Source organism: Zootoca vivipara, chromosome 1 (genome assembly GCF_963506605.1).
Source record: "Zootoca vivipara chromosome 1, rZooViv1.1, whole genome shotgun sequence".
Classification (NCBI taxonomy): domain Eukaryota; kingdom Metazoa; phylum Chordata; class Lepidosauria; order Squamata; family Lacertidae; genus Zootoca; species Zootoca vivipara.
This window is the reverse complement of record NC_083276.1, coordinates 79320623-79347169: the sequence shown is the minus strand read 5'-3', so window position 1 is coordinate 79347169 and position 26547 is coordinate 79320623. Positions and strand designations below refer to the sequence as shown.

Sequence of the window (26547 nt, the reverse complement as noted above, 5' to 3'; positions counted from 1 at the left end):
GGAATTAATCCAAAAGCTTGATGGAGTGATTTCAAAGAAGAGAGTGAGATAGCACCCCCAAGGTGCTTTAAGGAGTTCCTAGCTTAAGCAGAGTGTAGGTGAGCGGAAAGAATTCTTTGAGGGTAGGAAACCTTTGGGCAGCCATGGGTGGTAAGCTGGAGAAGCAATGGTTACAAGAAGCCAGGAGGAAAATAGGCACTTTCTAGAGGGATCTTGCCTCCCCTTGTGCTGCCTAATGTAGCTAAAACTGTTGTCAATCCTGCCCTCCCCCCAAACCTGGCCTGTTCATTGCCCTGTTCTGTTTGATCTGTATGTTACCTGTACAGTGCCAAGCAGCAATCCAGAGAAGAGGAAAGGGACCAAGGATGGTCCAAAGTACCAGAGGCTGAGCCAAGCTGCCACATCCAGCAGCAAGATGTGCATGAGGTACAGGAAGAAAAAGAAGCGGTTGGGATTCAGAAGTCCCATCTTCTCAATGGTAGCACGGAGCTCACGGAAATCATCTACATGCAGTTTCTGTGGAGAGAGATCACATTGCAGTTTTCTCTCCTCTGAAAGGGGACCTCATCCAACCTCCTACAGAGAGCATGCTGAAGTCCAGCTTTTCTATCTCTAGAACCATCCCAGGTGAGGCTATTGTTAGAACCTAGATCGTGCTTCCTCAACCTCGGCCCTCCAGATGTTTTGAGACTACAATTCCCATCACCCCTGACCACTGGTCCTGCTAGCTAGGGATCATGGGAGTTGTAGGCCAAAAACATCTGGAGGACAGAGGTTGAGGAAGCCTGACCTAGATAGTCTCACAATTCATTTTAAAAGACACACATAAACAGTTGTACACAAAAAGGCTTTGAAAGGTCAATGTAGTATAGATTCTGTCTAAAAAAGTTAAAATACCCCTGACTGTTAGGTCCAGTCTACATATGTGCTAATGTATACTTTTTATCAAAATCATAATACAGTAAGTTACTGGTGCTGAACCATTGTTTTGATGACCATTCAGTATTCTTAATGGCCATGTTAAAAACCAGTTCTTAACAACAAAAGATATCAAGGCAAAACCTCAAAACTGTGCTGTGGCATAGTAAACTTTAGTAAAGCATAATGAAATGTGCCGTGTGTTTCAAGATACATGTTCTTCAAAGTCAAAGGAATACAATGAAGTATGATACTTCATGCGGTGAGACACGGTGCTTTTTACAATTATGCCCAAATAAGGTATCAAAGTCTATTTCTTTGCCCCTGGAGAAGGTATGTTCCAAAAAAATTGTTACATATCTCTGGACATTTCATACTTCTTATTATACTTTCTTATACAGTACTGTGTTTCATTACCATTTTGATAGTAGTAGGTTTGCCAGTAGTGTTTCTTTTTCTTTCTTGTGTTCTGGCAGTGCCCTCATCTTTCTTCAACTGAAAACTAGTTCTTGCCCCTCACCCTCAACTACTGTAGATCCTTTTGGTGTAGCTCTTGTTTTGATAGGCCACCCAGATACCTTTCCACTGGCTTCATTCATCTTGGTTGACTTCAAACCCATGGGCTGTATTCAATGAGATAGTTGCACATGCAGAACTACGTGGCTTCCACCACCCCCTCCTCCCATGTGCCCCCAATACCATCCTTAAATCTGTTCCAGAGGGATGGAGGATTTCCCAGAACAGATTTAGGAGACATACATAGGGAAGAAATGGGGAGACTAGACTATTGCACAAGGAGAAATTCACCTGTTCTAGATGGGGTTGCCCTCACCTCAACAGAGTCAGTGTGTAACTGGAGAGTACTCATGGATTCTAATGAGTGCTAATTCACAGGTTCAGCTGGTTCACCAGCTATTATTGTTTCTGGATCAGGATAGACTAGCCACTGTTACCCATGGATTACTGTAATGTGCTCATTGTGGGTCAAAAGCTACAGCTAGTGTAGAATGCTGCAGTCTGGCTGCTATACAGTAATCATAGACAGAATCATACAACATCAGTGCTTAAGGGATTTCACAGCCTGCTTACATACTGGTGGTACCACCAATGGTTATGGCCTCTTTGGTGGCAACACGTGGCAGGGTCTCCTCTGTGGTGGCACTACAACCATGAGACATTATCCCATTGCAGATACCATTGGTCCCCTCTTTCAGTTCCATCTGATGACACATATTTTTATAAGGGGGCTGAGACTTATATATAATATATAATATATAATAAGCTATATATAAAATATATGGCATTCTTGTGACTGACCATCAGTCTCACCAACCCCAACATGTCCTGTGATGTTTTAAGATTTTAAGTATTTCTAATATCATGTAAGGTTCTAGATATTGTAGTATACCAACCTGCAATGGGCGGTCTCAAAATAAATCACCAACAACAACAATAATAGTAATGATATTACTATATCATTTTTGTTTGATTGTTTTTTAAAGGAAACTTACATTTTTGCTGGGTTCAAAGCTGGGCTGATCTGCTGCAAGCTCCCCAATGAGCAAGGGCTTCATGTACTTTCTTACTAGAGTCTTGTCCAGGTGGAATGCTGTGAAGGGATCCTGAAAAAAAACCACAGTGGAATGATGTGAGTAAACTAGTGGTGCTTCAAGAAGGCGGAATTTAAATGTTAATTTTAAAAATGTCAAGAAATGGGCATGATGCTATTGGCATCCCTAGGTCAATGTGGTGAAATCTAGCTAGTGAAGCTTGCTGGTCCCATTCTGCACTTCCTAAAATATACCATATACCTTCCAATCCAAAATGGCTATATTGTTCCATTAACTTTTTCCTTGAATTAGTAAAGTTTTTCAGTGTAGGACTCTCTCATTTCCTCTAGAGGCCTTCCAGTTGTTGCTGAACTCTAATTAGCAGTCCAGCCCTGACAGGAGTTGTAGTCCAACAACTGGAAGGCCATGTGTTCCCCATCCCTGCTCTAAACAGAGACCTGTTAGTCATATCCTGACTATTTTCTCTTATCCAAATAATGTTCTTTTGTCTCCTCTTCCAAAAATCCTCTTTCGCTTGCCTTCTGACCTGAGTTTCTCTAAAGGCTGCAGCTACACATTCTGGCACATATGGCATTGGCACAGATACTGATGGTCCTTCAACTGATTTCTAGCCTGGGCACTGGTTTCCTTGTTCCTGTGCTTTTGTTTTTATTTAAGGCATTTGTTCCTGAGACTTTCTGAAGGGCTTCAAGGAGACAACTAAAAGTCCTGGGTAACAGTTACTCCTTCTGGTCACTAGGTGCCGCTCTAGAAATGCATTTGCATTTATAAACCAGACACTTACCTTTGCCTCCAGGAGAACTGCATTTACAGCTGCCTGCTTTCAAATAATGCCCACATCAGTCCCAAGGCATTTAAGATTTTGCATTTGTGGGGTAGGTGAAATAGAAGACCTTCCCCATTATATACTCCATTGTCAGCTCTATCAAAACCCCAGAGATATGTTTTTGGAACACATGTTGGCATCGCTACAGGGACAGAACCCTGATGTGAAAATATGTTGGCTATTATCTGACTGCAACCCACTTGCCACATATAAAACAGCCTGATTTGCAAAGGCCGCTAAAAAATATTTGTGCTAGCTACATAAAAGACAATTCTGTAAATTGTGCAGGGATTCATTAATTTGATTTAATGTAAATGGATATATATTTGAGGATCTCTTTTAATAGGTGTGAGGGACAGGGGATATCGCGAAGTCCCTCCCCTCCTGAGTTCAAGCCCGTCCCCGAGCAAAGGGGAAAGCAGGGAGAGTTCCGATTCCAGTGGGGAAGCAGGAAGTCGTGTCCGAGGCTCAGGCAAGGTAGAGGAGCCAGGGTCCCAGGTGGGACAGGAAGGGGCAAGCAAGGGGGGAAGACCCATCCCTCCAACTCCAGAATTACGCAGGAAGAGGAGGGGCAAGAGGATGGGTCTGCCAAAGCTTTTGTGTTGGAGAAAGACGCGCCAAAAGCCATTAGGAGGTTCTGAAACCGACTGACAACATCGCTCCGTGTAAATAGCAATGACTTGAGCACTGTAAATACGCAGCACCAATAAAAGAATAAAATGCAGAGCTGCGTAGCGTCGTTACTCTGAAGTAGTCCACTCCGGCCACTGTGACAGCAACCTCCTAATCATTTTTGGGCTACTTCGGAGTTGCCGGGATGAGCGTGTCCGAGGCGGAGAAGTGGCGGCAGATCGCTGAGCAAGCCCAGCTAGAACTGCAACAGCTGTCGCTGCAGGCGCAGGGAGAATTGAAGGCAGCTAAAGAGGAGACTAAGAAGGTCCAGGACGACCGGCTACAACTTGCGGAACAGGTGAGAGAGCTCCAGGAAAAAGAGCAGCATTTAAGGGCGGTGGCGGTAGACCTCCAAAACAAGCTGGATGCAGAGAAAAACAAGGCGGGAGGGGCTCCCCAAGTCCAAGTGCTGCCAGGAAGGAGAGCAGGGACCCTTGTAAGCAAGTTCAATGGAGACCCGAAGGAGTTTCAGGGCTTTGAGACTGAGATCGTGTATGCTCTTGAGCTGCACCAGAATGAGTTCCCCGATGATGAGCACAGAGTAGCGTTTATTGTGGAACATCTCACCGGAGCAGCCAGGGAGTGGCTAAGACCATTAATCGCAACCAAGAATCCTTGCATGAAAAATGTCCAACAATTTCTAGAAGGTTTGAGGACGATGTATTCGTCCGATAGTCATTTGGACCAGACTAAGGAGGAACTGCATAATTTACGCCAAGGAAATATGACAGTTCGCGCATATTGGGCGAAATTCACCATGCTGGTGCACAGACTGGGGTGGGTTTTGGATTCGCCTCCCATGCAAGCTGCGTTTTACTTGGGTTTGAGCGAGGAGGTGAAGGATGAACTCTCGAGAGGTCCAAAGCCCAGTACTATGGATCAGCTGAGCAAAGCAGCTCTGGCGGTGGGGGTGAGGCAGGAATCCCGGTGGAACGACAAGCAAGCGACGCGCGCAAAGCGGGCTTGGTTCCCACGGTCGCAGGAGAAGCCACTCCCTCAACAACCCTTTCAGGCCACGCCTGGAGCCAGCCAGGACCAGGAGCCCATGCAGATTGATAGCGCGCGCGCGCGGGCTTTTCAAACCCCAGCGGCGCCAAGACGCAAGGAGGGAAGGGGCGGGAATTGCTTTCTCTGCAACTCACCCCAGCATCTCGTCAGAGACTGCCCACATCGCAGGGAGTGGCAAGGAAAGGCGGGAACGGTGGTGCCCTCCCCCACTGACGCAGCACCACAGCAGGGAAACGGGAAAGCCTGGCTGCAGGAGACAAGGGGCAGCAGCCAGGCACAGTCAGCAGACAACAGCCCCAGCCCGCCCACCCGCACAGAGAGGTGCAGAGCCAGCCCACCCCTCCCAGAGCAGGAGTGGTTCTAGAAGTGACGCTAACGCTCCCAAATGGCTATCCCCTGACGGTCCTCGCCTTAATTGACAGTGGGGCGTCCGCCAACTTCTTCTCGAGAAGCTTTGCAGAAGAGCACCAAATCCAGCTTTTGCAGTTGGATTTTCCTCTGCACGTAGCAACCATTGACGGCAGGGAGCTGCTGGGAGGGGCCATCACACATCAAACCCCCCCCATGAGAATGACGGTGGGAAGGCACTCAGAGACACTGGCGTTCAACGTCACCACCATCTCAGACCCCCCCATCGTCTTGGGCATGAGCTGGCTGGCGCGCCACGACCCCTCCATAAGTTGGCATCAGAGATGCATCACTTTTGGATCGAACTTTTGCCTGGAACATTGCATGCAGCACCAACCAGGGGAGGGGCCTCCGATAGCCACGGTGGCCACCATGCACGTCAAAGGGGGTGAGGCGATACCCAAGCCGTACTGGGACCTGCAGGAGGTCTTCAGCGAAGCGGAGTCCGACCACCTACCCCCACACAGGTCTTTTGACTGCCAGATCAACCTGGTGCCAGGGGCAACTATACCCCCAGCCAAGCTGTACGCCATGTCAGACCAGGAGCTGGAGGATCTGCGCGCTTTCATCGACAAGAACCTCAAGCGGGGGTTCATAAGGGAAAGCAAGGCAGCAGGGGGCAGCCCGGTCTTCTGGGTGGACAAGAAAGACACGCAACAGCGCCGTCTTGTGGTGGACTTTAGACGGCTGAATTCGGTGACAGAGCCCGTGGCTTTCCCCATGCCCAGAGTGGATGATCTCCTGACAGCGGCACGCAGGGGCAAGATTTTCACCAAGCTGGACCTAAGGGGGGCGTACAACTTGATCAGGATCCGGGAAGGAGATGAATGGAAAACCACGATGTTCACGCCTCTGGGCTCTTTTGAATATCTGGTGATGCCCTTCGGTTTGCAAGGGGGCTCAGCATGCTTCCAGGCCTTCATGCACCACGTCCTGGGGTCCCTCCTCTTCAGGAAATGCTTGGTCTTCCTAGATGACATCCTTATCTACTCGAATGACCCAGTGCAGCATGTGAAAGATGTCAGAGAGGTGTTGCAACGCCTGAAGGAGAACCACCTGTATGTGAAGCTGGAGAAGTGCAAGTTTCACACCAAGGAGGTGGACTTCCTGGGCTACAAGCTGTCAGACAAGGGGCTGGCGATGGACAAGGACAAGGTGCAGGCCATCCTGGACTGGCACAGCCCCAGGACGCGCAAAGATGCCCAACGCCTACTAGGCTTCGCTAACTTCTACAGGAAGTTCATCAAGAACTTCTCTCGCGTTACGGCTCCCATCACGGACTGCCTGAGAGGCAAGCAGAAGTTCAAGTGGACACCAGAGGCGCAAGCAGCGTTCGAAAGCCTCAAGAGAGTGTTCGCCTCAGACCAAAACCTGTTCCATGTGGTGCAGGACGCGCCCCTACGCATTGAGACAGATGCTTCTGAAAAAGCTGTGGGCGCAATTTTGTTGCAACTGGACGCCAACAGGGAGTGGAGACCCTGTGCCTTCTTCTCCAGGAAGCTGACACAGCCTGAACGCAACTACACAGTGTTTGATAGGGAACTTCTTGCGATCTACGCTGCGTTCCAGCACTGGCGACACTTCCTGGTGGGCGCGAAGCACCCCATCCAGGTGTGCACAGACCACAAGAACCTGGAGTTCTGGAGAACTGCCAGGGTGCTCAACCAGCGGCAGATACGGTGGGCAGAGTTCTTCTCGAACTTCAACTTCTCCATCCACTACATCCCGGGGGAGCAGAATGTCAGGGCGGATGCCCTCTCCCGCAAGCCAGAGTACATGGAGGAGGAGGCGCCACCAGCCCCAAGGCACATTTTCCCCCCGTCGGCATGGTCCTGCGGAGCAGCTGTGGTGAGCGAGGCAGAACTCACAGCACTGACGGCAGCGGATGAATTTGCCAACCGCATCTTCAGAGAACTGAGAGGGGGGAGGGAGCAGGCAAAAGACTTTGCAGAACGCAGAGGGCTGCTTTTCTACAAGGGTGCGCTGTACCTACCCACCACCCAGCTTCGACGTACGGTCCTCAAGCAGATGCACGACAACCCTACAGCGGGGCATTTTGGAAGGGACAAAACCGCTCACCTAGTCATGAGACACTTCTGGTGGCCAGGGGTGCGGGAAGATGTTCGAGACTATGTAAGGGGCTGTACCACCTGCCAGCGGGCGAAGGTGGTCAGAGCAGCGCCACCAGGGTTGCTGGAGCCCTTAGCCACACCACACAGGCCGTGGGAAGTGGTGTCCATGGACTTCATCACAGATCTGCCTTCGTCCAGGGGTAAGACTGCAGTGTTGGTGGGGGTGGACCTTATGTCCAAAATGTGTCACTTTATACCGTGTGCCAGGGCAGTCTCGGCAGAAGAGACAGCCAAACTGTTTGTTGATCACATTTTCAGACTGCATGGATTACCTTTAAGGGTTATTTCGGATCGTGGCCGCCAATTTGTTTCCAGGTTCTGGCGGCGGCTCATGAACCTCCTGCAGGTGGAGGTCAGCTTGTCGACGGCTAGACACCCGCAGACCAACGGACAAGCGGAGAGGGTCAACGCCATTCTGCAGCAGTACCTGAGATGCTACGTCAGCCAGCGGCAAACGGACTGGGTGGATCGCTTGCCACTAGCAGAATTTGCCTACAACAATGCAGTGCACGTCTCCACAGGGGTGTCGCCCTTTAAGGCCAATTACGGGCGCGACCTCAGATCTTTCCCAGAGAGGGAGAGGGAGGAGGAGGAGGAGGAGGGCCCACAGGCTGAGGATTGGGCAGAGGAACTGGAGACGGTGCACCAGCAGCTCAGAGAACACTTGGAGAGGGCCAAGGAAGCGTACAAAAAGGGGGCAGATCGCCACAGGCGACAAGGGGAGGTCATCAGGGTGGGGGACAAGGTGTGGTTGTCCTCGGAGGGCCTTCCCACCAGAGGGAGGTGCAAAAAGCTGGCACCCAAAAGGCTGGGCCCCTTCACGGTCACGCAACAGGTAAACCCGGTGGCATACAGGCTGGCACTGCCAGAGGACATGAGGGTGCATCCAGTGTTTCATAGATCGCTGCTGTCGCCGTACAGGGAAAGCAGCAGGCTCCGAGACAGCGAACAAACCCCCGAGGGAGGGGGGGAGAGGGAAGGCAGGGAGCAACTCAATGAGGCCACGGCCATCCTGGATTCAAGGTGGGGGGTGGGGGGACTGGAGTACCTCATGGCATGGGAGGATGCTCCACCGTCCCAGAATGAATGGGTCCCAGCCACTCAGATACAGGAGGAATTCTTGGTGGAAGAATTTCACGCCCTCTTTCCCCACAGACCCAAGCCCTGGCACATGGAAAGGGAGGGGGAGGAGGAGGAGGCACGGGAGAGCAGCTCACCATGGCGCTGGGAAGCGGAGTTTGAGGAACCAGAGGATGAGGTATGGGTGTCACCGAGATCCACCCAGTCAGAGGAAGGAGCAGATTGGCAGAACGTTTTTACCCCCACCAGCTCTGACGCCACGGACTTTTTGGGATTCCCGTCAGCCCAGGCGGAAGGGGGGGGCTCGCAGGACTGGGGGGAGGTATTCACACCAACGGGCTCGGAGAGCACTGAGTTCTTAGGCTTCCAGTCGTCACCGACACATGGGGGGGGCCTGGGGAGGGGTGAAGGAGAGCTTGGGAGGGGGGTGGATGTGAGGGACAGGGGATATCGCGAAGTCCCTCCCCTCCTGAGTTCAAGCCCGTCCCCGAGCAAAGGGGAAAGCAGGGAGAGTTCCGATTCCAGTGGGGAAGCAGGAAGTCGTGTCCGAGGCTCAGGCAAGGTAGAGGAGCCAGGGTCCCAGGTGGGACAGGAAGGGGCAAGCAAGGGGGGAAGACCCATCCCTCCAACTCCAGAATTACGCAGGAAGAGGAGGGGCAAGAGGATGGGTCTGCCAAAGCTTTTGTGTTGGAGAAAGACGCGCCAAAAGCCATTAGGAGGTTCTGAAACCGACTGACAACATCGCTCCGTGTAAATAGCAATGACTTGAGCACTGTAAATACGCAGCACCAATAAAAGAATAAAATGCAGAGCTGCGTAGCGTCGTTACTCTGAAGTAGTCCACTCCGGCCACTGTGACAATAGGTTTTATTTGATTTGCTGGACCTGTAACTGGATTTGTAATGGCTTTTAGTCAAATACAATAAATGATTGATGCCTGCCAACCATTCATTCAGTCCCTGAGTGTTGTAAACAGGACAAAGCTGAGGATAGGGTTGTGTAGAAATACCAGCAAATAACCCTTATGTTTTATAAGAACATGTGAATTTTCCTGGCTGTTACTAAAAGGCCTCCCAACCCCAATCTAATATTGATTCAGATACATATAAGAAGGCAGAGCAAAACTTCGAAATTCCACATTCCTCTCCATGTGCTATTTAGCTTGTCTGTATAACAAGGTGCCAGCACTACCATAAGGCAGAGTGAGGCAGCCACCTCAGGCAGCAAATGCTGAGGAGTAGGGAGGAGGCAAAGCTGTGTGTGCCACATGGCCTGCCCTGTGTCACCTAAACAAGCCTGTGCCCTCAAGTGCAATGGAGCAAAAGGTCCCACTGCCAGGGTTCGAGTTAAGATGTTCAAGTCAGTGTGGTAATTAGGTGCACAACCTGACCAAGGAGCCCTAGGTGGCATATTTTCCACTCCCCACCGTATCCTCGCAGCAATCCACTGTGTTTCAGGCTGACTAACAGCATTTCCCAACCTTGGGCCGCCAGCTGTTTTTGGACTACAACTCCCATCATCCCTAGCTAGCAAGACCAGTGGTCAGGAATGATGGGAATTGCAGTCCGAAAACAGCTGGAGGCCCAAGGTTGGGAAACACTGGACTAAGAATTTGAACCCTGATCTGACACACTATCCCCTCCACCACAATGTCCAGGGAAGGCATGCCAGACTGATACCCAGAGAGAACTTGCTGCAAGACAGACCCCCAAAAATAAAATAACAAAACACCACTAGTAATCACATACAGCTCCCAAGTTAAAACAGTACAGAGGATCATCAGAGATCTACAACCTCTCCTAGACAATGACAGCTCTCTTTCTCAAGCTCTGGGAGGAAGACCTTTCATTGCCTACAGACAGCCACCCAATCTTAAACAACTCCTCACCCACAATAATACCACCACCAGACTGAACATGAACACTGGTACCAGAGCCTGCAATAAACCCAGATGCCAACTTTGCTTCCACATACACCCGGACAACACCATTACTGGCCCCAACAACATCAAACATACCATCTCAGGACTATTTAATTGCTCATCTTCTAACATTGTGTATGCCATCAAATGTCAACAGTGCCCTTCAGCTCTCTTATTGGACAAACAGGCCAAACCCTACGCCAAAGGATAAATGGACATAAATATGACATCAGGAATCACAAGACAGAGAAACCAGTAGGAGAACACTTCAATCTCCCAGGACATTCTATACAAGATCTCAAAGTAGCTGTCTTATTAGAGAAAAATTTCAGAAACAGACTGGAAAGAGAAGTTGCTGAATTGCAACTCATTACCAAGCTTAAAACCATGGAGAGACAGACTTCCGGTTTTGACCGCGGATCGCGCACGGGTCAAAAAAGAGAGCTCTGCCCTCTAAGTTTATCGCTGGTTAAAAAGGGGGGTCTGCAAGGCTAAGCGACCCCCCGAGAAAGGCTGGAAAGGCGATTTCTAGCTGAGGCGTCGGCGGTTCCCTAAAGGATCCCCCGGAGACCTTCGGAAACGTCGGAAATTTCGAAGGAGGGGGGGAGACTAGGCACTGCGACGGAAAACAACTAACCGAGACCAGCAAGTAGCCGCAACCCAGCGCGATCACGAACGGTAAAATTCCTTTTAAACTAACCCCTTTAAAGCTCCCCGGGCGTGTGGATAACACAGAAAGAGGAAGAAAACTTTAAAAGACTCCCCCCCCACAAACTGGACTTATAAGAACGAGGGGAAAAAAAAGGTGGGGAGTGGGAAAGAGCAATAGAGACTAAGAGCACTTTTCAAGAGACGCTGACAGGGGGAAAGCAAGAAAAACCCAAGTGAGGGAAACAAAAAGTAACAGTAATTAAGGAGCCGACTGAGTTTTGAAACAAACTAACGTGCATACAGCCATTGCAGAACGGCAAGGGGATTTTATAAAGAAACTGTGTATCTGTATGAGAAGAAACGACGACCTAAACGTGTATATCTATGAATGACTGCTTCCCCAGGGGAGCGCGGACAGTAGTAACGTTATCTTAAAAAGAACTAAAGACTTGAGAATTTAAAAATAAGAGAAATAAAATGGCGACGAACTTTTAAAAACCATGACTAAGCAGACAAGGATCTAGGGCAGAGAAGAACGACGTGGCAGTGATTGAGGATACCAAGAAGGACTGCTAAATAGCAAATGTGCATTCAGAGAAAAATACAGTGACACCCAGTGGAAGAAACGGTACGACAGAAACTTGATTGACAGTTAAGAAAAATAAACGAGAGAGAAAGTGAGACACCACATGGAGAAAGAAAATACTACAAGACCACCAAATAAAGTGGAAAAATCAAAAAGGGCAAATGCAGCCTCTACATCTCAAAGAAGGACATCAATGGCTGAACATGAAATGGATCTCAAAGATCTGATCTTGAGCCTCAAAAGTGACATTGGAGAAGTTAAACAAGACCTCACAGAAATAAAGAAGGAAATGTATGAGATAAAAAGTGAAATGAATGACAGAGTGAAAAGCCTGGAAGATAAAGTGGAAAAGGTGGAAGAGAAAATAGAAACTAATGAAAAGGACAAACAAGAAATGAAAGATCAAATAAAAAAAGCAGAGGAAAACTCTAGCAAGGCGGTCGCAATGGCTCAGGAAATACAAGAAAAAACCCAGATGTTAGAAAACTTAATGAAAAATCTTGCAAAGGAAAAAAGAGAAGGAAGAAAAGAATGGGAAAAGATGAAAAAAGATATGGAAGAACAAAAGGCCGCTCTAGAAGCAGCACAAGATGCCCTTGCGATGCAACAAATGAAGATGAGAGAGAAGACCCTGAGATTTAGGAATGTCCCGGAACTAATGAATGAAAATATTGAAAAAAGACTAGTAACAGCCCTGGCAAAATGGTTAGATCTGGAAGAATTAGACATAGAAACCCGGATAGAAGAAGCTTTCAGAATTAACTCAAAAAAAGCAAGGGAGAACAATTGGCCAGGTGACTGTCTAGTAACCTTCACCAACATGTGGTTGAGAAATAAAATATTAAAAACTAAAGGGAAGAAAAAATTAATTATGGATGGGACTGAAGTAATCATACTAAAGGAGATTCCACCGAGGCTGATTCACAAAAGGAAAAAATATCAATTCCTGGCCAAAGCCCTAAAATCTAAAAAAGTCTTCTTCAAATGGGAATACCCGCAAGGGATGGCGTTCTCCTTCAAAGGTAGATGGAGGAGATTCGACAATCCAGAAGCAGCAGACAGATTCTTCAGAACCTATTCACAAGAACTGGGTGGCGATAAAGTGAAAGGGAACAGTGATCGAGCTCCTAAGCCAGAAGAAGAAAACGACGATGACATTAGCGGAGAGGAACAAGAAGGAGAACAAATAGAAGACGAAGAAACATCAGCAGCAGAAGAAGAAGAAGAAGGAGAAATGAAAGAATAAATCAAAGTGAGTGACTGAAAAAAAAAACATAACAACAAAGACTGCAACCCTTATAAATTTGTAAATTAATTATGAAATTTAATAATTAAAATCATTGTAAATCACTGCTTAAGAAAACGACAGCTAACCCTATGAACCCTTGATTCTGCTTAGTGTATTTGTTTTTTCTGATTTTTTTTTCTCTTCTTTCTTTTCTTTCTCCCCCCTCCCCCCCCCCCTTTTTTTTCCGTTTCCCCCTCCCCCCCTTTCCCACATTTTCCATTCTTCTCGGTATTCTATTTCCTTTTCTTTTCTTTATCCATCTTTTTAGAGAAATTTGACTAGATTAGTATTAAAGCTTTTGTAGAATTGTCTAATAAATATGAATTTTAGAATAATATCTTGGAACGTTAACGGATTGAATAACAAGAAGAAAAGAAATAGAGTGGGACACTTATTGAGAAAACAAAACTGGGATGCGATCTGCCTGCAGGAAACCCATATAAACAAAAAACATTCGAGGGTATTGAAAAATGAAAAATTGGGGAAAGAATTCATTGCGGCTGACGAGAGAAAAAAGAGAGGAGTGGTAATTTATATTAAACAAAAATGGAATCCCGAATTGATCTGGACCGATAAGGAAGGTAGAATAATAATGGTTAAAACAACATATGAAGGACAAGACTGGATATGGGTGGGAGTATATGCCCCGAATGGAAGCAAAAAAGCGTTTTTGCAAAATTTAGAAAAGCAATTAATAAAATATACAGGAGAAAAGTTGATAATGATGGGAGATTTCAACGGAATTATTGATCCGGAACTGGATAAAAAGAGGGATGAAGGTGGCAAAGGGGAAAAAATAATAACACTCCCAAAAAAATTTATGCAAATAATGGATAATGTAGATTTAACAGACGCATGGAGACATAAAAATCCTGTAGCAAAAGAATATACACACATATCTGCACGCCATCACACGGCAAGCAGAATTGATGCCATTTGGATCTCAAAAGAATTATTAACCAAAGTCCAGAAGATAGAAATAGGACCCCAGACCTTGTCGGACCATAATCCAATGGTTTTAACATTAAAAGAGGAATCGACAGAAAAAAGATGGAGATTAAACACCTTCCTTCTAAATAACTCCCAAATAATTCAGGAAGCAAAAAAACATTTAAAAGAATATTTTATGTGGAATAACAATGGGGAAGTGGACCTGCAGACTGTATGGGACGCAGGAAAAGCAGTAATGCGTGGGTATTTTATACAACAAAATGCCAATTGGAGGAAAGCTAAAGAGGCCAAGAAAGAAATGTTAATACAGGAAATTAGGAAAAAGGAAAAAATATTATTTAAAAATTATTCCAAAAAAATAGATCAGGAATTAAAAATATTAAGATTGGAATTTGAGAAAATAATAGATCAAGAAATAGAATATAAAATACAATTTTGGAAATATAAAAATTTCCAGTGGGCCAACAAACCCAGCAAATTATTGGTTTGGCAAATAAAAAAGAGAAGGAGTGAAAAAATAATAAGCAGAATTAATTCAGAGGGGAAATATGTCACCAAAACTGAAGAAATTATGGATGTATTCCAGAAATTTTATGAAAAATTATACCAAGAAGAAGAAATCCCCGAACAGGAAATAGATGATTTCTTAAAAAAATATGGATTACCACAAATACCTCCAGAAAAAATTGCACAAATAAATAAAGAAATCACAACTTTTGAAATAGCCGAGGTAATTAAAACCATGAAAAAAGGAAAAGCACCAGGTCCTGACGGATTACCATTAGAATACTATAAAGAGGTACAAGAAATTATATTAGACCCCTTGAAAGAGTTAATGAATTTATTGTTAAAGAAAGGATCTATCCCCAAATCATGGACTGAAGCACAAATTATTCTAATTCCCAAACCTCAGACTGACACTGACAATCCTGGTAATTATAGACCGATTTCACTATTAAATAGTGATTATAAAATCTTCACAAAAATATTGGCCAATAGATTAAGCACAATTTTGACGGATATAATACATAAAGACCAAGTAGGGTTTATTAAAGGAAGATTTGCAAGAGATAACATAAGAAATGTAATAAACATCCTGGAATGCCTGGAAAACCGAAGGGACAAAAAAGCAGCACTACTTTCCATAGACGCCGAAAAGGCTTTTGACAGGGTCTCATGGCCCTTCATGCTGAAAACATTAGGGAAGATGAAAATAGGAGAGGAAATGGAAAATGCGATAAGAGCAATTTACAAAGTCCAGAAAGCAAACATAGTAATTAATGGAAGATTGACAAATAAAATAAAGATAACGAGAGGCACCAGACAAGGTTGCCCTCTATCCCCCATCTTGTTTATTATAACTTTGGAAATATTATTAAAAAATATAAGGGAAGACGAGGAAATTAAAGGAATTATAATTGGCAATAAAAAATACAAAATTTCGCTTTCGCGGATGATATAATAATAACTACGGAAAACCCTATACATTGTATCCCCAGAGCAATCGATAGAATAAAAGAATATGGACAGGTAGCGGGCTTAAAAGTAAACTATGAAAAGACTAAAATGCTAGTAAGAAATCTGGAAATAAATGAGAGAATAGAACTTCAGGAAAAATCGGGCTTAAAAATTGTAAAAAGGATAAAATATTTAGGTATACAGACTACAGTCAAGGGTATTGACCTGATACAAGAAAATTATATAGAGATTTGGAAAAAAGTTAAAAAAGATCTGGAGATATGGAGTAAGTTAAATTTGTCATTAATGGGGAGAATTTCTTTAGTAAAAATGAATGTGGTTTCCAGGATGATATATTTGTTCCAAAATTTGCCACTATTGGGAATAAGTAAAATTTTCAAGGAGTGGAAAAGAGATATCACAAAATTTATATGGAATGGCAAGAAGCCAAGGGTAAAATATAAAATTATGATTGATCATAGGGAAAGAGGAGGGTATGGGTTGCCTGATTTGGAAATATACCACGATGCAGCAGCCTTAATATGGTGTAAAGAATGGATGGAACTTAAAGATAGTGATCTATTAGACCTGGAGGGTCAAGGGCTTGGTTTCGGATGGCATCATTACCTAATGAGAGAGAAAATTGAAAGAAAAAATGTCTTTATGTTAAATATTATCAGAAGATCTCTTTATTCAATATGGATAAAATATAGAAAATTCTTTGAACCCAAGACACCTTGGTGGATTTCACCTCTTGAAATTTTGGCGGTACGAAGAACCAACATGGAAGACAGCTGGCCAACATATAAAATATTATTAGAAGAAAAAGAGGGAAATTTAAAATTAAAGGAATATAATGAAATAAAACCATATTTAAAGACCTGGCTACAATATTTTCAAATTAACCAAAGATGGCAATTAGATAAAAAAATTGGCTTCGAAAAAGAAATATCTAAATTAGATGAAATATTATTGGCACAAAAAAATAAATATATGAAAAACCTTTATCAAATAATATTAAAATGGAAAACAGAGGAAGAATTAACCAAGGACTCCATGATTAAATGGAGTCAAGATTTGGGCAAATCGATCACAATGCAAAAATGGGAAAAATTATGGAAAGTTGATTCAAAATACACACCTAATTATGATTTAAAGGAAAATTTATTAAAAATGCAGAATAGATGGCATTTAACACCAGCCAGATTGGCGAAAATATACCCAGATACGAACAACACATGTTGGAAATGCAATAAAGAAGTTGGTACCCACATACATATGTGGTGGAGATGTGATAAAATCAAGGTGTTCTGGGAAATGATATATAGGGAATTAAAGAAAATTCTGAAATATTCATTTAAGAAACTACCGGAAATGTTTTTGTTGGGTATGATACCAGATGACATCAAGATACAAGATAGATGTTGCATAAGTTATGCTACAGCGGCTGCAAGAATACTGATCGCGAAAAATTGGAAATCGGCAAAGGTCCCGGAAAAAGAAGAATGGCAACAAAAATTATATAACTATTATAAGTTGGCAGTAGAATATGAACGAATCAAGGGGATTAAATCAGAAAATTCAAATAATAATTGGAAGCCATTTTTTAATTACATAAAAGATATAATAGAAAAACCAATTCTCATATCAGATATTTAAAAGTTCTGTAATTAATTAATTATTAACCAATCATTAATTAATTAATTAATCATTAATTAATTAATTAATCATTAACTAAAGATTCTTATAATACCATTTAGGTATGGTACAAATCAACAATATGAAGATGAAATTGGAAAATAGTATGCAGAGATTATACACGGAATTAAAAGGGAAAAACTCAAGAATGGCTGAGAAGCCATCGGGGATGGGAGGGAGGGCTCAGAGGGGAGGGAGGGAGGGGGGTAATTTACAAATAAGACACATGTAACACAATATTATAGATGTATTTTATTTTCTTGATTTTTGTTGGGCCTGTTCTGTCTGTTGTATATTGGAGAAAATAAATAAAGGTATTTAAAAAAAAAAAAAACCATGGAGAGACCTGGTCTGAATAAAGACATTGAATTCTTATCTCATTATAAATGATGAAGCTATCTTTAGCCATCTCACCCCTTGCTTTTTCCTGCAAGACCAATTGCAGTCATTAACAGTCGTTAACAGTCGTCAACAGGTTTACCACTCCTATCAGCCAATCACCCATTCCCACCACCCTTCTGATGTTTTAAGCTGTTTAATATTGTCATGTCTGCTGCCCTGGACTCCTTTGGCAGGAAGGGCAGAATATAAATCGAATAAATAGTAACAACAACATAGTGTCAGTCACTCTCATAGTGTCAGTCAAGCGATGCAAGAACCTCAGGAAAGAAGCTAGTTTCTTCTTGTCTAATATAATGCCTCTGCTGTTGACACCCCTCAGTCTGAAAATGTCCCCTTTCTAAAAAATCTCTGTATTAGCTTTTATTCTTTCCTTCTTTTCCATGATACTGTACCGATCAACACATGCTATCCTTAATTTGTGTGCTTTTGGATGGTGCTGGCCCTTTAAGGCTGGCCAGGAAAATGTTTTATAATGCAGCTGATATAACTACTTCCAGCGCTCAATGTACGAGAGAGAGGGGGGGGGAGAGGGAGAGAGAGAGAGATTGTATCCCCTGTTCCTAAGTTTATCTGAATCCTGGGAGTGGGGAATGGTATTTTCCTGTTACTTTTCTCATTGGAAGGGGGAGAGGGGGTGGTTCCTAGGCTGATCTGTAGATGGTGGTACCATAAGATTCAGCCAATCCTCACAATGGCTGTTGTAAAAACCCAGCAGTAATGTAAAACGGAGGGGAGGGAGGCGATAGAGAGGGACCTTGCAAATCACCTTCTTGGAATTGGAATAGTTAGCTGGGCAGCAGGACATAGAAGGGAACCTCTCATTTTCTTATATTTTTTTAGATTTTACACACACACACACACACACACACACACACACACACACACACACGAACTATAACAGCTTTTTTGCCAGATGAACAGTATTTCATCTTTGTTTCCAATTGCACAAGTGTTAAGCTTTCAGCATGTCCTCAAGACTGCTAAATCCAGACTAAAATACATGGCTTATTCAGAGTCAATTCACACTGCCACGATGCACATTGCCAGATGCATTTTTGTGTGTCTGGATTGTGCTATGTACATGATGAGTCAGACAGCTGAGCCATTCATCACAAACACAAAATGCTGTTTAGTATGCCACCCCTATCATTTCTAAAAAGGCTAGAGTGGCTGCACAACCAGTTGAAATGTGAGTTTGTGAGAAGTGGTTCAGACAGAAACCTCACTGTAAGCACAAGACTACATGAGTTCCATAAAAAGTACAGCCACATAAATGCTACGTAAACTAGAGGTCCGTTAATCCAAGCTTCTGCTGTTCTGGGATCCCATCAGTGAAGTGAAGTAATGACTTAGGTTCAAATCAGAGCTTAGCCATGACTGCAATAAATCTATGCTGTGGTTGGGTTTTAAACCCAGATCAAATACTTCTACATGGTTTTTCACTTCAGCTCTCCAAGGCAAAATACAAAGAATAGCAGCCAGCCCTACAAGGTGGTTATGAGGATGTGCAAGAAGAAAACGGCATTACATGACTTGACACTTACAGCTTAACTAACATTAACACACAAAATAAATAAAAAATCCTTCCAGTAGCACCTTAGAGACCAACTATGTTTGTCATGACAAGTAAGTAAGTATGACAAACTTAGTTGGTCTCTAAGGTGCTACTGGAAGGATTTTTTTTATTTTGTTTCGACTACGCCAGACCAACACGGTTACCTACCTGTAATTAACACACAATGCATGCAACAAAATCCCGATAGGCTCATTTACCTTTTAGACAGAAGCCATTTCTGGAGGAGGAGATTTGGGGTGGAGAGCTGATGGGATTGGGCAGAAGGGCACAGAGAGTACAGTACTTAACCTTTATCAAACCTACTGCTTCTCCACTTCCCCACGCCAGTACAGTGCCCCCATGGTGTTACAAAGCATTAAACATGCATTTGGAATCTTAACAGGTATTTATTGTATCTATCACAGTTTAGTATGAAGTGTGAAATGGCCTGCAGATAAGTGAATGCTCCCCACTTCTCTTTCCACAGAAAGGTTTGAAAGCTCCCGTTTTATGGTTAACCATGGTTTGTTGCTGGTCCAAACTATGGTTAACTTTTAATAAGGATTGGTTTCAGGCAAATCGACTTCACGCCATAATTATCAAAGTTAAGATTTTATTAATCATAATTCCAAGTCTGGATGGCATTTTAAGCTATGGTTATGCAAAGTGGGGGACAAAAGGGAGGCACATTAGGCTTCCTGTGGCTTATTCCTGGTTGCATATATGTCATGCTAAACTTCAATTTGGTACATGCAAACAGTGGGGCAGATTCACAATACTAGATGTCACTGCCACTTGCCAGGAAGAAAGGGTGGTGGTCAGTGTAGCGCAGACCCACCTGCAGGAGCTCCAGATTGACTCCATCGGTGTGCCTGCAGCACACCATTCTCCCTACTACCTCCCCGCCTCCACTGCCAGAAGGCTAGTGCTGTAGCTCCACCCCATCAGGAGAGCCACTTCTAATGTGAACACAAATAGAACACTGCATAGATGCCTAATAAGCAGGGCCAGCCCAAACACATTTTGCTGCCTGAAGCAAAGGATAATTTGCCACACACATATACACCCAGATACTGACTAGACTGGCAATTGAATCTTACTTCAGTTCAATCCTTGCAACAGGATAGCATCCTCCAGTGCAACCAAGGGTAGCAGGATGGTTATGGGGGTGGATGACTGGCCTGCGGCACACATAGCTCTGGTCTCTTAACAGAGGGAAATGTCCAAGAGAAATGGCTGGATGCGTGAAGCCACTGCTGCCCCACCAAACCTCTGACACCTAAGGCAATTGACTTGCTCTGCCTACCGTAGTGAATGCCCTAATAGGTTGCAGTCATCATTTTGAAAAGTTATCCTCATTCTCAAGTTGGTACTTGTACAAGATGGGAAATTAATGTATCGAGGAGAAATGGTCTGCCTAGCTCTCTCCCTGACCATGTTAGTTTTTTATGGGGGATATTTGAACATGCTTTGGGAAGAAGAGTGAGACATATAGAGGAACAAATAGATAGACATTGTACAGACATACAAACTAGCAAAGCACACAGGCCAGACACCATGCTTTCCCCTCTTCCACAGTTCCTGGTCTCTCACACAAAAGGCATATATTCATTCATAGCCTTCTCATTTTTGTCCAAGTCCTACAAAAAGGATGGGGAGCCTGTGGTCCTCTAAACATTGCTGGACTCCCAACTCCACCCCAGACCACATGGCTATGCTGCATAAAGCTGAAGAAGGCTGGGAGGCCAACAACACCCAGAGGTCCACAGGTGATCTGTCCCTGCAACATAGTGAATGTACTGCATGTTCTTACAACTAGAAAAGTGATCACTGTGAGACATGTGAAATAACAGTGTTTCTGAGCATGTGCAGTGTTATTTTTCTTTCTCTACCTTCAGTCAGAAAATGTAATGCAGGTTCCATCCCTCACCATAAATACATGGGCATAGATAGGATATTTGTTGGGGGGGCAGGACTTTGGGGGGCAGAACCAACGTGATTGGTCAGTTAATTATTTCTATTGTTTAAATATTCATCATTGCCTATGGCAACTCCTGTCCTTTTGAGTATAAAACACAGCCTCTCCAATGAGAAACCCCTGCAGTGTCACTTCAGGGCTAACTCCAGGGCCCTCGGTGTGGCTGAGTGGGCTCCAGATGTTGGAATCCGAAGCATGGCTTTGCACTGAATAGCTCAGTAGGTAGAGAATGAGACTCTTAATCTCAGGGTTTAGGGTTCGAACCCCACGTTGGGCAGGGGCTTGGGCTAAATGACTCACGTGGTCCCTTCGAACTCTACTACAATTCTAAGTCCCGGAGATTGCTTCCCAGTAAAACAAGTGTAGGATCGGATCGCAACAACGATCACTTCTCCAGTAAAGCCCGCGCAAAACATCACACGCATGCTGCTGCCCTATCCAGTAACCTTATTCCTCCAGACATCTCTCGCCCTCCAGCCCGGCCCCTGAAACATGATCTCCGTCCCCACCGCTCGCCCGGGAAAGAGCTCCCCGGCTTCGCTGCGTGGGGCATCCCCTCCGGCGCCCCCGCTCTCCTTCGGCCCCCTCACCGTGGCGTCCTGCCCCGCATAGTGGCTGATCACGCGGGAGCCCCCCGGGTGCCGCTTGTGGAACTGGCTGATGTCGTAGACCTTCCTGTCGATCACCAGCCACCGTTCCGGCGCCCTGCCCGATCGCAGCTGGATCTCGTCCCACGTGAAGAGCCGCGGGGCTGCCGCGGGGATCTCGGCCTCCGCCATCTCCGCCGACGGCTATCACGATACCACAGTCAGTGACCCCCGGGCGGCCGAGGCGCTTCTGCCCATCCAGCGGCGCCGAGCAGCCGCTACCCCCGAGCGCCCAGCCAGTCGCGCGCTCCGCCCGTGACACGCCTCTCCGCGCCCGGCTCGGGAGAGCCCATTGGCCGGCCGCTCTGCCGGCTCGCTGCGAAAAAGAGAGCTACGGCTTTATTGTGCAGGAAATCCCTCGCGCGCATTGGATGCCCGCTCCCTCCCGCCGCTGCCTGTGCCCCGGCAGATGCAGTGCTGCGTAATCCCATGGCCTTTGTTCGTGCCGGTCCCGTTCCGGGTGATATTTGGCAAGCCCTTGCCCTTTGCCAAGATGTTACATAAAAAAGGACTGCGGGGGATGGGGATGGTGCGCGCGCAAATAAGAACTGGTTGCTGTCTGGGTGGCTTCTGAGAAATTCCATGGTCCTTCAATAACTGTTTTGGAAAACCCTAGAACCTCGGACCACTCGGAGATTTGGGTGGCATGCAACAATACAATGTGCAGCACAGAATAAAAAATGCCAGCACAGTTGATCTGATGGCAAACCAATGTGCAGCCACTGCAGCAGATCCGAATCTTACCTGCACCGTCAACCGATGCCCATTAAGTTGACCCTGCAATGCCTTTCTCTACCCTGATCCTTGTATATATCACTATAAGGCGGAGCTTGCAGGGCTGATGCAGCCTGGGCCAATCAATCTGTAAGGAAAGGGTCACACTTTCAGACGGACAAAACTGAGCAGGAGGGAGTCAAGAAAGCACTGACCTTAGAGTCACAGTGCTAGTTCTAAAGCATCACCTGATTTTCAAAAAGACTATTATACACGTGCAAAATCTTCAGACTTCTTTCTCATTTCCTTGCAGCAGCCAATCTCTTTCTCTCTTGCAACAAACCAGTAGCTGGTATCTGCTGCATGATGCCCAATAACTACTTTGCATAGACAGAAAATATATATCACCCATAGAGACAAAATGTTACATCACCCCTTATAGAAGGGGTGCCCAGCCTAGGTGTCGGGTGCTAGTTTTCTAGTAGTCAGCCAGAATAAACAGTGCTGAAACTGGAGGCTGGAGGAGAAAATTGCACGGCGATTTGATTAGTAGGCAATCTAGAGCAGTTTGCTACTACAGTAGTCTTCTTTCTTTCTTCTTGGCGATCACTCGTAGCCGAGTAAGATTGTCTTCCATGAACACAGTCTTAACAGTGAGTCCATAAGTAACTGTAGAGGCCAACTCTGGACCCACACATCCTTCCACAGTGGGGACATAGTTGATCATGGTGAAGGTTTGCCAAATCTGCCTTCCTCTTAGCATGTTTCTCCAACTCCTTGAAAGATTCCATCAATGGTGTCTCCAAAAAAATTACATATCTTCCCGACAGGCAAACTAATGCCAGTGTACAGGAAGAAGCAAAGACCACCAGTGTCAAAACAATGATTCTTCAACATCAACTTTGTTGGACTGGTCATGTTGTGTGAGTGCCTGATTATCGTCTTCCAAAGCAAATACTCTATTCCAAACTTAAAAATAGAAAGCATAATGCTGGTGGTCAACAAAAGAGGTTTAAAGACTCTCTCAAGGCAAATTTTAAAAAATGTAGTATAAACACCGACAATTGGGAAACACTGGCCCACAAGTGCTCCAATTGGAGAACAGCCTTTGCCAAAGGTGTAATGGATTTTGAAGACACTCGTAAGACTGGTCCAAAGTGCCAATTCTTTTGCACTTAATACACACAGAGTTCCAAAGGACCTCACACAGCCAAGAATAAGGTCATTGTTATGAAAGCAACATAAGAAGAAAAAGCAGCTACTACTATATGCCCACTAGCATCCAGCTGTGGCCATCTGCATTTACAGTGAGTTCATCTCCGGTGAAAGGTAATGAACAGAAACATACCAGAATAGACTGCTGAATGAACTCTGCTATTCCAGCAAAATGCCTGATTGCTTTGTTATCTAGTGTGTTGCTCACACTTTTTCAGTTTCTATGTGAATAACTTCATTGATGCGACAAAATCTATAAACTGTTGCATGTAGCTGCAAAGTACATTTTCTGAGCAATATTAGGATGAATGGCTGCTACAGACCATATATGTTTTGCATGACACATTCTGATTAAAACAAGCACAATACCATGATTAGCTATCTGGCAAGATGTGTGAACAAGCCTCAGAAAAACATTAGATTCCCATTATTATCATATCTCCAGCTTCAAATCCTGGGGTTCATGCCTTCATTTGTATTTGCCTGATCTCATTTGAACAACTGAATTCCCCGACTGCATTCATTCATTCATTGATTCATTCATTCATTTGGAACTTTCCAACCCAAATGCCATTTATTTCATTGAGAAAAATGTGAGTTAAATCTCTCCTATTAAAATCAAAACTGTGGCTGAATGAGTGCCCACACATTTACTACACTGTGCAATGTTGTTGTTTTTAAAACTATTTTTAATGTTTCTTTTTTCCTATACTTAAGAAAAGTTGACCCATCATGGGACTCCATTGGATGCTTACATTAAAATGCTAAAAGCAGTAGAGGCTCACCTGGCTCAGCTGGCTGATAGCATTTCAGATTGATATATTTCAAGGTCTAATCAATTTTATCTTTGCCATTTTTTATTTATTTTCCATGTAGCATAAAATGTAAACGTAGTTGTGTTGACGCTTTAGGAAAATTCCAATGTCATTAAGGCTTCAACATCAGACAAAATTATTTCCTCCCCCTCCCCTTGTTCTATTTACTATCTATGAAGAGTTCTGGATAACTCAAAAAGCTTACAACACTATTCTGTAATATTTTGATTGGCCTAAGAAAGGAATTGGAATTAGTTTGTATATGTTTTAAATATGTATTATTGTTGAGCTGTTTTATTGTATGTATTTTAGATTTCCTTTGTACAGTATTCTTCTTGTAAGTTGTTTTGAGAATCTGGTTTCTGTGCATTCTTAAATACATATTAGTCTTCTATTTAGTCATGTGTTGCACAGAACAACTCCTCACCTGAGCTATTTCCCATGTGGTGCTTCTGCATATTGGCAATTGACTTGTAAAAATGAAACATTTTACTCATTCTGTAGAAACATACTATCTCAAGCAGTTTTCTACTCATAGCTTAGCTATGCAATTTATGCAATCAAATGCCCATGTGGCACATTATATAATTTTTTTGATTGATTTATATATTCATCTATCTTTTATCCAAAGGAACAGACTACCCCACCACCAATTAATTAAATGGCTTGGATTTATTCTTGTTTATCTTTGCATCTGAAGGCAACACTGTTTAGGGAAGTTTTTAATATTTAATGCTGTATTGTTTTTAACACTCGATTGGGAGCCACCCAGAGTGGCTAGGGAGACTCAGACAGATGGGCAGGGTATAAATACTATTTTATTTATTTATTTATTTATTTATTTATTATTTGCTGTTTGTGCATTCATTATTGCTTATGTGCTTCTGGCTTATTTTGGAGAGGAGAAAGCCCTTCAAACTGCAATTGTAAACTGCACTCTCTGAGGCTTACTTCTGAGTAAATTCACTGTTGATTTAATTTTTAGGACAATAGAAAAGTAAAAGGTAAAGGTAAAGGGACCCATGACCGTTAGGTCCAGTCGCGGATGACTCTGAGGTTGCGGCACTCATCTCGCTCTATAGGCCGAGGGAGCGACCTTCCGATCGGCAAGCCCTAGGCTCTGTGGTTTAGACCACAGCGCCACCCACATAGAAAAGTAGGTGAAAGGAATAAACTACTGTGACTCAAAAGAGAGATGTGGTTTATCAAGGCAGCCACTCTAGGTTCTTTCCCATTTCTCTCTCTCTCTCTCTCTCTCTCTCTCTCTCTCTCTCTCTCTCTCTCTCTCTCTCTCTCTCTCTCTCTCTCTCTCTGCAGAATGACTGCTTTCAGACTACTAACATTCGAAACTCTGAAAACTGCCCCCATTTTCTAGTAAGAGAAGAAGCAGACAGGAATACAGATAGCCAGAAGCCTGCTTCTTTGGAATTCTGGAAGCTGATGTGAAAAAGCTCGACTATGCATCTGAACTGGTATTCTCTCCAACATGTAATGAGTCACTAACATTGGCTATGTGACTACATTGTAACATTTATTACCACTAACTGACTCCTGCTACACTGCAACCATGTTATGTTTTTAAATGGTCTAAAACAAAAACGACTTCTACTCTAACCAGCTTTTCTATGCTAAATAGCCACCACCTTTGTCACTCAAGGATAGATTTATCATAAGGTATTCTGGGGTTGTGTTTTTAACTTCATTAATATCCTGGGTATCTATCTGCTTCCTTTCTTAGGAGACAGAGATAGTAGACAAAGATAGACAGTCATTCCTTATCCCCCAGAGAGGTTTCATAGATACTGTATATCATTGGCTGTGGCACATACATCACTACAATATCTAGTAAACAGGATCTGGCAAACTTTCCCCAGAGCCGTGGACTGGGAAATTGTTCTGTATGTGCAAAGACAGACAAACATTTTAAAAAAAACAAAAAACCTTTAGCTTTACAGGACAGGAATGTTTCAGTGTAACCAACTATGCCATGAAGGCAACAGCAAATACCCATGGTGATTGCATATAAGAACCTCTGACATCAGTACACTGGTTG

At 44.2% G+C, this 26547-nt stretch overlaps 1 protein-coding gene across 2 annotated transcripts in view; it reads right to left on the bottom strand.

Annotated features, from left to right (window-relative positions):
• LOC118089033 (acyl-CoA (8-3)-desaturase) overlaps positions 1-21970 on the bottom strand; it is a 41515-nt gene extending 19545 nt beyond the window's left edge. The window contains exons 1-3 of one of the 2 annotated variants that reach the window (XM_035123387.2): positions 21694-21970; positions 2430-2540; positions 319-516 (exon numbers count right to left, since the gene is read on the bottom strand). In XM_035123387.2, coding sequence (XP_034979278.1) covers positions 319-516; positions 2430-2540; positions 21694-21882 — 498 coding nt within the window. In that variant the 5' untranslated portion in view covers positions 21883-21970. The remainder of the gene's footprint in view (positions 1-318; positions 517-2429; positions 2541-21693) is intronic. The other variant, XM_060276923.1, reaches the window with a different exon arrangement.
• Between the last annotated feature and the right edge of the window lie 4577 nt (positions 21971-26547).